Genomic DNA, 11,321 nt, shown 5'->3' on the forward strand with positions numbered 1-11,321 from the left:
TTAATTACAGTAGAAAATAACTGCCACTGCCAGAAGTCCCAGCTGTACGTATATCTTGTTCCTCACGCACACACTTGTGCTCCAACCGAACTGAATTGCGATCCCAACCAACGTCAAGAGATTCCATACATTAAAAGCAATTTCTTGGCATTCCGGAAAGTAACTTGCGTGCATTTCTGTTTAATAGGTAGCCCATGTTTAGCTGTAAATCGCGAAAGGCTATGTCTTTTTTTGCTGACGTCAGCAGTATCTTACTGCGAAGTCTTTAAAGTCTTACCGTTAACAAGGGGTTGCCAAATGCCGTCCGCTATTCCGACGAAAAAAAACAGCATGAAAACGAACCACAAGGTATTTTCTGTTGGAATCCAGAATAGACAAGCCATGTAGTTTCCGATGTCAAACACTAAGCCAATGAGTATGAGACCGTTGCGTCCGTACCGACTGGAAATTTTGCCCGTAATAAACGACATTATGGCATCGGTGGCAGCAAATATGGCCACGCACAATCCCGCCTATCAAAACAAAATAGATTACGCATACCAGTTTTTTTGACGCTTTTAGAGACAAAAAACTGGCTGACATTTATTGACAGATTATTTCTATTTGCAAAAAATCAACTCAAAAGTTTGGCTCCAAAAACAACTAGGCTGGAACAAGTTTTGAGCATATTATGCTTTTGCATAGTCAAGTATATTTAAAAAACTATATTAAAACGACAATGTCAAAGTACAGGAGACCTGATCAACTCCGAGCATACACGATCCGAACGCTCGTGGCATTTCCCCGTATGCAAACGACATTAGTAGACCGCTATACAAGGCAAACGGAGTAAGAAGAAGTTGCTTCGGCTTGAACATGTGAAGTACATTACTTTTTGATGTTTCGAGTCCATATAACAACTTTTCCTATGAACAAGTGTAAATTCAACGGAAATTTAAAACCAACAAAGGCTAATTATCCATACCGTTGACTTTGCTGATGATGGAGGCCCCATGTCTATTTCATCATCTTGTACCTCAAGCGATCGATCGATATCTTTTATAAATAATGCGTGTATGCACAGAGCAATAAATACCATACCGCTCACCACCCCTAACGTAATGTATAAAGTGGTTTGGGTGGCCGGCTTGTATTGGTTGAGGTTTTCTTGTGTCGCGTTGGGATCTTGACAGTCGTTCGCTCCGCACACGCTAAGATCCCTGACTGGCGCCGGTTCTGTGTCGTTGCGTTCAACCTCAATTCGTTTGCCGGCATAAAATATCGCATAACTGACCAGGCTTCCCAAAACCTGTTTAGGAATTTTGTTTAATGTTTATCAAATTTCACAAAATATTTGACATTGTGCTAAAGTTTTAGTCGAATATTATGTACTAGAAGCAATACATAGAAGAAAGTTAACTCATTTTGAAGCGACAACATCTCATATTTCTTTACACTCACAAAACGCCTGCATATATCCACTTTACTTTGAGCATTACCTGTGAAGACTGGTAGATGAAGTAGAAGTATCCTATAAACTCGGCAACATAAAATCTCGCACCTTTGCTGCCAAACCGGGCTAAAATTTTGGCATAATGTGCACAGAAAAGCATCATTGCTGGCCACATTGTTGCCTCACCTATACCCGCTATTGCCCCAGCTGGTATAAGCAAATATGCCTCTGCAAACAAAATGATTTGTGTTGGGTTGTGCAACGTAACAACACCAATTATGCAATTTAACTCAAATAACATCAGTAAAGCAAAAACCAAAACTAAATAGTTTCCCAAAGTTATCTTTTAGTTATATTGCCAGTACTAAATACGCTTTGTAAGTGCTTTGTAAGTTGTGATTGTGCAGAATTTACTGCACACTCTTTGTGGACTTATCCAATGTGCAATAGAAATCATGACGGCGTATACGATGTTAAAATACCAATGAAAATACCGAAAAGACGGTGATCTTAGGCAATACAGTCTTATTTCATGAATTTAAAAATTGGTCGGTCACCTGGATAAAAGTTAGCCAACATGTAGATGAGGAAAGAAATTTGAGATATGATCATGCACACCTTTGCTCCCAACACTCTTAACAACGCAGGTGTGATAAAAACTCCGAAGACAGCAGCAGTGACGTATGTTGCAGTTACTGAGGCAACACCTTAACCAAGAAACAAGTAGTGTGGCTTAGGTTACTAAAAACACGGCTAAGTCAAGTTTAATCGTTAAATTTGTTTACCGACTCCAGCTTCGATGTTGATGCTCGATTGGAGAAAGATCATAGGACCGAAGGCAGCATATGTAAGAAAAGTCCCACTCATAAAGATAATAAAATTGAAAACGATTTTCCATCTTTCTGCGGTGAGGTCGGAAGGATTTTGAACATTTCCATTATTCATTTTACAACTTAGACAAAGTTAATTTAAAAAATATCTGTCAAACATAAACCCATTTTTGAAAATCTCCCCTTGCCATGCACAGCCTAACATTGCAAACCCCTCGTTGATATAACTACTGCAGAAGAGTCAAATCAACTAGAAATATAAGGTGGAACCTCCAAGAATCTTGAAGTATACAGACATAAAGTGCCTACACAGATAGGTTTGATATACATAGGTAAACGTGCTGTTACATGGAAAACTATTTTTTGCACAATACATGATACCTATTTCTGTTGCCTGATGCATAAGGTATGTCTTAGCTAAAAAAAACGGCAAAAGTAACCAATTTACCGTTTTTCTTAACCTCAATGGATCTCATACAAATAACACAAACGAAGTCCTAACCCTAAAACGGTCAGTATGTTACTTCTTTTACCAAATTCTCAAATCCCCGTTGACACAATGCCTTGTCAGGGCAATCTGATTGCAAACACCAGCCTATTGCATCACATTGTTGACACAGCTGCTAACTTGCACACTGTTGATTGCGTTTATTAGTAATTCATTTATTATTTGCAGTCTCTTATATCCATGAAATGTTTTCACTAACCAGTTGAAAGTTTGAAGGTGTAACTTGGCATCGGCTCAAATATGGTATACCACAGCTTGTAAACGTACAGCAAAGAAGAAAAAATAGATGGGTTTTTGGTTGCATTGTAATGTCTCACTATTTCCTCCAATTAGTTAAAAGCTGAAGCCACAATATGTTCTTTGGACTTTGGCCATTTAAAATATATGGACGAATGAAGTTTGATCTGATGCGAAACCGCTTGTATTTGCATGGCGCTTTAATCCGGTATGTTGCGAGGCGACGACTGATAGAATCTACATTTGCATTGAGATAAATTCGGCGTAAAAGCCGTCTGGACCAAATCACGGGCCAAATAGTGATGAAACTCGAGCGAAACTACATGGAGGTTGTTACCCTTTAAGAATGCATTTACAAACTCATTGCGATTGCTTAGCTTGGGATTGGTGCTGACCGTTGTTGAGAAAACACTACGCAGCTATATATAGCAAAATACAACCTTATTTTGAAGTCACATTTTTGTTTGACAAAAACATAGATATATGAAACTGAGTGCAAATAGAATTGCGTACGCCATAACCGATACAGTTGAGTAATGACTGAGTAACCGATGTCTACAGATTCCTATGCAATAAAACCAGGTATTAACGCAATGTTATTTTTGAGGGCATGTAAAATTTTCGAAGAAATTACATTCTTGTCAAATACTTAATTGACAAGAGTGCTTCTACGTATGGTCATGAAATTTGGCGTCAAGTATTTCACGGGTTTAAAGCCACGCGTCGACCATTGACCGGCGGTAGGGGATTTTCCCAAATGAATTATGGCAAACAAACACTCAATCACGCGGAGTCTTCGATTCATCTGACCGACTCTGTGGTGACGAAAAGCTCACTGATAGAAACCTTTAGTCTCTTTATGGCTGTGCTCATTAAAATTTACTACGGCAACCACGTGTTTGGGCGTATCGTAAATGCCAAAACCTCAACGAAAAGTTCCAGTACTTTCCTTTATTGGTGATGTGACAATAGTGTAAACATGTGCGGCCTAATCTAAAAAGAATAAATGATTTACCAGTGAAAAACGCGCAATGTGAAGCCGCTATGTTAACATTCCAATGGCTTTGGTTGATTTTATGGTGGGTGTAAAAGGATTCAAGCTTTGAAACGCAGAAATAACAGGATATAAGTACTATTGGCAGTTGTTCGTTGAGAAGGACGTAGAATCCGTCGTGTTTCACAATAATATCTATTCCGATTCAGTTTGGTTAGTTTTGCAAAATCGGAAATGACGACCAGGATTTTCATCAAGCTACAAATATATACTTAGATCCAAAGCACTTCTTAACTGAACATTCTGAATGTATTTGAGCAAAGATTGTACAGAATGATATGCAATTATAATGCATATTTGTTGCACCAGACCAGACAGCAATATTTCAAATGTGAACACATTTCAGCTTTTTTTTAAAGAAATTTTGTAAAAAGAAATGAATAATCAGAGTGTTCAAAATCCTTTCAACATCTACGCAAGACCAAGAAAGATTCTTTTGAATTTCATTATCTTATTAAGTGGAATTTTTCTTGCATATGCTGCTTATGGTTCTATAGTCTACCTCCAGTCGAGCATTAACATCGAGGCAGGAGTCGGTAAACAATTTCAATATCAAACATTCTTTGTACCCATGTAACCTAAACCAGTGTATTTGTTTCTTGTTTGAGGTGTTGCTTCCGTTACTGCAACATACGTCACTGCTGCTGTCTTCGGAGTTTTTATTACACCTGCGTTGTTGAGAGTGTTGGGTGCGAAGATATGCATCATCATATCCCAAATGTCTTACCTCTTCTATGTGTTGGTTAACTTTTATCCAGGTGACAAAACGTTTGACAAAACAATGTACAAATATATTATCGTGCTCCGGATCACTGCATTTAAGGTTTTTTTACGAGTGAGTTTTTTTTACATAAAACCTGTTTTACGAGGGAAAAACAACATACTGGCATGTCCAAACGTACTCAAAGCGAGTGTCAGGCAATTAAAGGTCGTACTGAAAATGAATGTCTGTCACTAATTTTAAGTATTGATATTGGTCAAGTAAGGACAGATCCGTCTCTCACCAGCGGGGGTGGTGAATCTGACCCCTATATTTTTATGGCATTTTCCACTACAAATTACTAATCTCATCGTTCTCCCGGTGAAAAACAACAAAACATTCACCATTGTTAAAAAAAAGATGTATTCTTAGTCCTTGATTTCGCCCATGTGTTCGTGCACTATCTATGGAAGTCTGGACGTTCGGACAGGCGAAACGTCATTCTTTTTTTACACAAATATATTCTCCCATGGGGTATACGGTTTTATTGTTTTTCAACAGAACAATCATCAGATAAGTTATTTATGGGGTATATATATATGTGTGTGTGTGTTTCCCGGTTGTCAAAACCCGTATTTAGTTTTCATTTTTCGCAATGCTGCTTTGTACAATATTTCTGCTATTTTATCGCTGTTGTGATGAGTTTGCACAGCTGGTGACCATGCAGTGTATGTAACTAACAGAAATCATTATGTTTACAGAGGCATATTTGCTTATACCAGCAGGGGTAATATCGGGCATCGCTGAGGCAACGATGTGGCCGGCAATAATGATTTTCTCCGCACATTACGCCAAATGTTTTGCCCGGTTTGGAAGCAAAGACACGAGGTTTTATGTTACCGAGTTTATCGGATACTTCTACTTCGCAATCAATTCTTCTCACGTAAATCATAATAAACAAAATACTTTGTTCGTTTAACTAAGTGAAGGATTTTTGTGCGGTATTTAGCAAGAATTTTTATTTGACTAAGATCTGCGCCTTTGAAACGCATGCTAATGTAAGAACGGAGTCGTTGGTTTTGAGTTCAATCGTATTTCATATTTTATTATCATTTAATTTTATCAACTTGGCGTTGTTTATTTTTTACCAAATCTGCAATCGATTAGGTATTGTGAAATGTTAAACACACTTTCGTTACTGTAGATTCTTGGAAGTCTGGTCAGTTATGCGATATTTTATGCCGGAAAACGAATTGAGGTTGAACGCAACGACACAGAACCGGCACCAGTCAGGGATTTAAGCGTGTGTGGAGCGAACGACTGTCAAGATCCCAACGCGACACAAGAAAACCTTCACCAATACAAGCCGGCCACCCAAACCACTTTGTTCATCTGGTTAGGAGTGTTGGGTGGAATGGTAATTATCGGTCTTTGCATACTCACACTTTTTGTGAGGAAGATAGATCGTTCTCTTGAGGTACAAGATGATGACGTAAAAGTCGACATGAGACCTCCATCACCTTCCAGTTTAACAGTATGATTGTTGATCCACACTGGGTTTTAAATTTAGTGTGGTAATAAAAAATATCGTGTGTTACATTACAGGAAAAGTTGTTCCTTGCGTTAAACACCGCAAAAACGACGGTGCTTCATCTTTTGAAGCCGAAGCAACTTTTTCTTACTCCGTTTGCTTTGTTTTCTGGACTATTAGTATCGTTCGCATACGGTGAAATGCCACGAGCATTTGGTTCTTGTTTGCTTGGAGTTGATCAGGTAACACATGTTTTTGTATTTCGTCGTACTAATGTACGAAATGATATTTGCAATCAATTGTTGGTAGGTCGGATTGTGCATGGCCATATTTGCAGCCTCAGATGCCATAATGTCGTTTTTGACGAGCAAAATTTCAAGTCGTTTTCGTCGGAATATTCCTATTCTTGTAGGCGTAATTTTTAGTACCGGATTCTTCATGATTTGTCTATTCTGGGTTCCGACCGAAAGCTCCTTGTGGCTCGTTTACATACTGTTTGTGTTCATCGGAGTTTTAGACGGCATTTGGCAACCTCTCGTTAACGGTAAGACTTTGCAGTCTCGATAAAATTAAGCTTTGTGAAATATAAACATCAAGAACAATTTTTACATTAACCACGATAGTAATGGGAATTAAAATTGAGGTATATTTGTCATTTAAACCGCTGTGCAAGGCTAATGGTAATTCGGTAGACAACAACGGTTATTGGAGGGAACAAGATATTTTGAACTTGTTTGGGAAATTCACCCCAGTACATTTTATGTGGCATAAACAGAAATGCATGCAAGTTACTTCCCGGAATGCCAAGAAATCGCTTTCAGCGTGTGGAATCTTTGGGTGGTGGTCGGAATCGCAATTCAGTTCGGTTGGAGCACAAGTGTGTGCGTGAGGGACAAGATTTACGTACAACTGGGTCTTCTGGCGATGGCAGTTATTTCTTACTGTAAATGTGATTTATTTTGTTCAACGTTGATACATGGCCTGGGACAATATGTTGTTTTTTGAAGATGTCGGAGAATTTTACATCAAACGCAAAGCAAGAGAAAATAAGGGCGAGGAGAAACTGTCAACAGAAGTATTCCACATTACCGGAACGAAGCTTTGACGTGTGAATAATGAGAATAATGATTTGTAGATCTTGAGTTCGATCTATCTTAAACTGGAGTTTTAATGTATAGCGGAAGTGTAATTTTATTTCACTCTGTGCGCACAAAACTACAACTTTACAATGTGCAATATTTTCGATCGAATGCTCTGTGTCTTTTTCATATAGCGATAACTTTCATGATATATGAAAACAAACCTGCAAAGGTAAAACATTTTTGTAATCGTGTTTAGGGAAAAGTAGTTCGTTAAGGATCCGTTAAGGATAGTCTACACTAGTGTTTCCCAATCGGTGGTACGCGACGGCATTTCAGGTGGTGCACGAGCGCCTTTCAATAATTTGCGGATATAGTTCGAATTTAAAAAATCGTAAGTGATGTCAAAATGTTTGTTACTTCATCCCCTAGCTTACTTTGTAACACTCAACTAGGTGTTACGCGTCAAAATTGTTTTACCTCCTAGTGGTACGCAACCACAAAAAGGTTGGGAATCACTGGTCTACATGAATGCACGCATGGTGCGCGTTCATGCGAAGCCTAATCAAAAAATACTCAACCACGTGAAAATGTGTATTGTAACTACGAAAACTCTTCATTGCACATTGAGTGGAATGCCGTTTGTTGGTGTTGCAAACATAGTGTGCACACGTGCAGCCTAACCTCATAAACCAAAAGAATGATTAACTGATGGAGTCAGAGAGCAACCTGCAGCCGCTATGTCCACAACCGAGTAAATACACATGCGTTTGTGATCTAAGAGCTTTATTAACCTTGACAAAAGACGTCAGTGGCGATTGAAGGTTGTGTGAACAGAAATATTAGGATAGCTGTGTTACTCAGTTAATATTTCAGGTGGGGAAGTAAAATCGTTTGTGTTTTTACGTTTAAATCCCTTATAATTAAGTTTCGTGAGTTCGGCAAGACTGTAACTGACGAACAGCAGTTGCATCAAGTAAGAAATGCAAGTGGCATGTTAAGCATGTCTTGATTTCCGATTTCTAAAAATTCATAGCAAACTTTAAAATAATTAGTTTTGATGTTCGTGTTGACAGCCAAAAAACAAAATAGGATAATTGTAGGGAACTTTGTGTTGGAAAACTCTTCTTCTCAAGATAATTTTGTAAAAGGCAGAAATGGATAGTCAGAGTGTTCAAACTCCTTCCAGCGTCCACGCAAGACGACAGAAAATTGTCTTTAAATATATTCTCTTATCAATTGGGATTTTTCTAACATTTGCCGCTTATGGTGCCATGGTCTACCTCCAATCGAGCATCAACATCGAAGCTGGAGTCGGTAAACAATAAACGATTAAATTTGTCTTACCCGTGTATTTTGATAGTCTTTTGTTTCTTGGTTAAGGTGTTGCCTCCGTCACTGCAACATACGTCACTGCTGCTGTCTTTGGAGTTTTTATTACACCTGCGTTATTGAGAGTGTTGGGAGCGAAAGCATGCGTCATCATATCTGAAATATCTTACCTCTTCTATGTGTTGGTTAACTTTTATCCAGGTGACAAAACGTTTGACAAAAAAAACAATGTACTTCCCATCAAGAGCCCCAATTACCTGCATGACTTCAGAATTGTTTTTGTTTGCAGAGGCATATTTGCTTATACCAGCAGGGGCAATAGCTGGTATAGGTGAGGCAACGATGTGGCCAGCAATGATGCTTTTCTGTGCACATTACGCCAAATGCTTCGCCCGGTTTGGAAGCAAAGATACGAGATTTTATGTTACCGAGTTTATTGGTTACTTCTATCTCAGCTTCCAGTCTTCTCATGTAAATCAACGTTTCTTTGTCCATTTAGTGTTTAGAAGTGCATATAAAGCAAATCTGTAACAAAATTATGACAAAATTGAATTGTCTTTTGTAAAACTATTACGTCATACAATACAACTGAGTCAATCCGGATGCGATTTATCGCCTAATTCCTGTGAAGTTGGGAGTACAAATGTTTCGGACAAAACAAAATCTTCGGCCAATTTTTATTAAAAGCTGTCCTTGTTCATATTTTGTAATCCGGACCTGGTGGAATTTTTTGCTAAAGTATAAATGTCAAACGTTAAACACACTTTCGTTACTGCAGATTCTTGGAAGCCTGGTCAGTTATGCGATATTTTATGCGGGCAAACGAATTGAGGTTGAACGCAATGACACACAACCGGCACCAGTCAGGGATCTTAGCGTGTGCGGAGCGAACGACTGTCAAGATCCTAACGCGACACAAGAAAATCTCGACCAATACAAGCCGGCCACCCAAACCACTTTATACATCACGTTAGGGGTTATGAGCGGCATGGTATTTATTGCTCTGTGCATACACACATTATTTATAAAAGATATCGATCGATCGCTTGAAGTACAAGATGATGAAACCGATAAAGATATCGGGCCTCTAACACCTGCCAGTTTGACGGTAGGATTGTTGATCTACACTTGGTTTCAAACTTCTTTTAAAATGGAAAACATCATGTGTTACATTGCAGGAAAAATTGTTCTTTGCGTTTGAAACCTCGAAAAAGACGGTGCTTCACCTTTTCAAGCCCAAGCAGCTCTTTCTTACTCCGTTTGACTTGTTTTGTGGGCTAATAGCATCATTTGGATTTGGTGAAATGCCACGAGCGTTTGGCTCTTGTATGATTGGAGTTGATCAGGTGAAACATTTTATTACTATTTCATCCCAACAAGAAGTACACATGCATGGTATTCGTAATCAACATAATTTTGGTAGACCGGCTTGTGCATGGCCATATTTGCTGCCGCCGATGCCATAATGTCGTTCATAACGAGCAAAATTTCAAGTCGGTACGGGCGGAACATTCCAATACTTATTGGCGTGGTCTTAAATGTCGGATTCTTCATGATTTGTCTATTCTGGATTCCGACCGAAAGCTCCTTGTGGCTCGTTTACATACTGTTTGCGATTATCGGAGTTTTAGATGGCATTTGGCAACCTCTCGTTAACGGTAAGACTTTCCAGTCACGAGAAAAAATCGTGTCGAAAATAAATATTATTTTTTGGCATTGTATAAGCAATCCTATAGCCTGCTTTATATGTTGGTGGTGGAGGAAACACTCTGTGCTGTGTTCATTTTAAAAAGTTGTTCAGTTGCATATGACTTTAACAGAAATGCATGCAAGTTACTTTCCGGAATGCGAAGAAATCGCTTTCAGCGTGTGGAATCTTTGGGTGGTAATCGGAATCGCAATTCAGTTCGGTTGGAGCATAAGTGTCTGCGTGGAGGACAAAATATACGTACAACTGGGACTTCTGGCGGTGGCAGTTATTTCTTATTGTAATTTCGATGTTTTATTTCACGTAAACATATTTTTTGAGCAGACCTTGGCACAATGTATTTTTGTAGATGTCGGGGAATTTTACATCAAACGCAAAGCAAGAGAAATTAAGGGCGAGGAGAAACTGTCAACAGAAGTATTCCACATTACTGGAACGAAGCTTTGACGTGTGAATAATGAGAATATTGAGTTGTAGATCTTGAGTGTGATCTAGATGTGTTGTCATGTAACGGAAATGTAATTTTATCTCAGACCCTAAGCACAAAACTACAATCTTACAGCGTGCAGTATTTCTGATGGAATGCTCTGTATCTGTTGCACAGCGATAAATATCACGAAGAAAAAAAACACTATGTTTTCTCCGCGTGTTTAGGGAAAGTATGTTTCTTAGCGATGCAATCTGTTAAGCTCGGGTTTACACGAATGGAGGAAAGGGGATATTTTGACCATTGTATTCAAAATATGATAAACGTTCTCCAACAGAATGTTCCATATATTGAAACGGAGTTCTTTGTACTTTTATTAGAGTTCATACGTGTCTATTCTGGATTCCGGCCGAAAGCTTCTTGTGGCTCGTTTACATACTGTTTGCGATTATCGGAGTTTAAGATGGCATTTTGGCAACCTCT

General features: G+C 38.7%; 3 protein-coding genes across 3 annotated transcripts; 2 read left to right on the forward strand and 1 right to left on the reverse strand.

The window, feature by feature from the left end:
* LOC145902824 (protein unc-93 homolog A-like) lies at positions 1-2,377 on the reverse strand. The gene is made up of 8 exons (XM_082990922.1): positions 2,218-2,377; positions 1,990-2,139; positions 1,479-1,660; positions 1,081-1,288; positions 965-1,035; positions 738-905; positions 278-512; positions 1-176 (listed from the first exon to the last, which is right to left on the reverse strand). The coding sequence occupies exons 1-8, from the start codon at positions 2,375-2,377 to the stop codon at positions 1-3; spliced, it is 1,350 nt and encodes a 449-aa protein (XP_082847048.1).
* Positions 2,378-4,437: 2,060 nt separating this feature from the next.
* LOC145902825 (protein unc-93 homolog A-like) lies at positions 4,438-7,397 on the forward strand. Its single transcript, XM_082990923.1, has 8 exons — positions 4,438-4,597; positions 4,670-4,819; positions 5,523-5,704; positions 5,966-6,295; positions 6,367-6,534; positions 6,602-6,836; positions 7,068-7,235; positions 7,300-7,397. Exons 1-8 carry the CDS (start codon positions 4,438-4,440, stop codon positions 7,395-7,397), a joined length of 1,491 nt encoding a protein of 496 aa, XP_082847049.1.
* A 1,131-nt stretch (positions 7,398-8,528) lies between these two features.
* Positions 8,529-10,858, forward strand: LOC145902826 (protein unc-93 homolog A-like). Its single transcript, XM_082990924.1, has 8 exons — positions 8,529-8,688; positions 8,755-8,904; positions 8,993-9,174; positions 9,482-9,811; positions 9,882-10,049; positions 10,127-10,361; positions 10,524-10,691; positions 10,761-10,858. Exons 1-8 carry the CDS (start codon positions 8,529-8,531, stop codon positions 10,856-10,858), a joined length of 1,491 nt encoding a protein of 496 aa, XP_082847050.1.
* The last annotated feature ends 463 nt before the right edge of the window (positions 10,859-11,321 follow it).

This window comes from Ascidia mentula, chromosome 5 (genome assembly GCF_947561715.1).
Source record: "Ascidia mentula chromosome 5, kaAscMent1.1, whole genome shotgun sequence".
NCBI classification, from domain to species: Eukaryota; Metazoa; Chordata; class Ascidiacea; order Phlebobranchia; family Ascidiidae; genus Ascidia; species Ascidia mentula.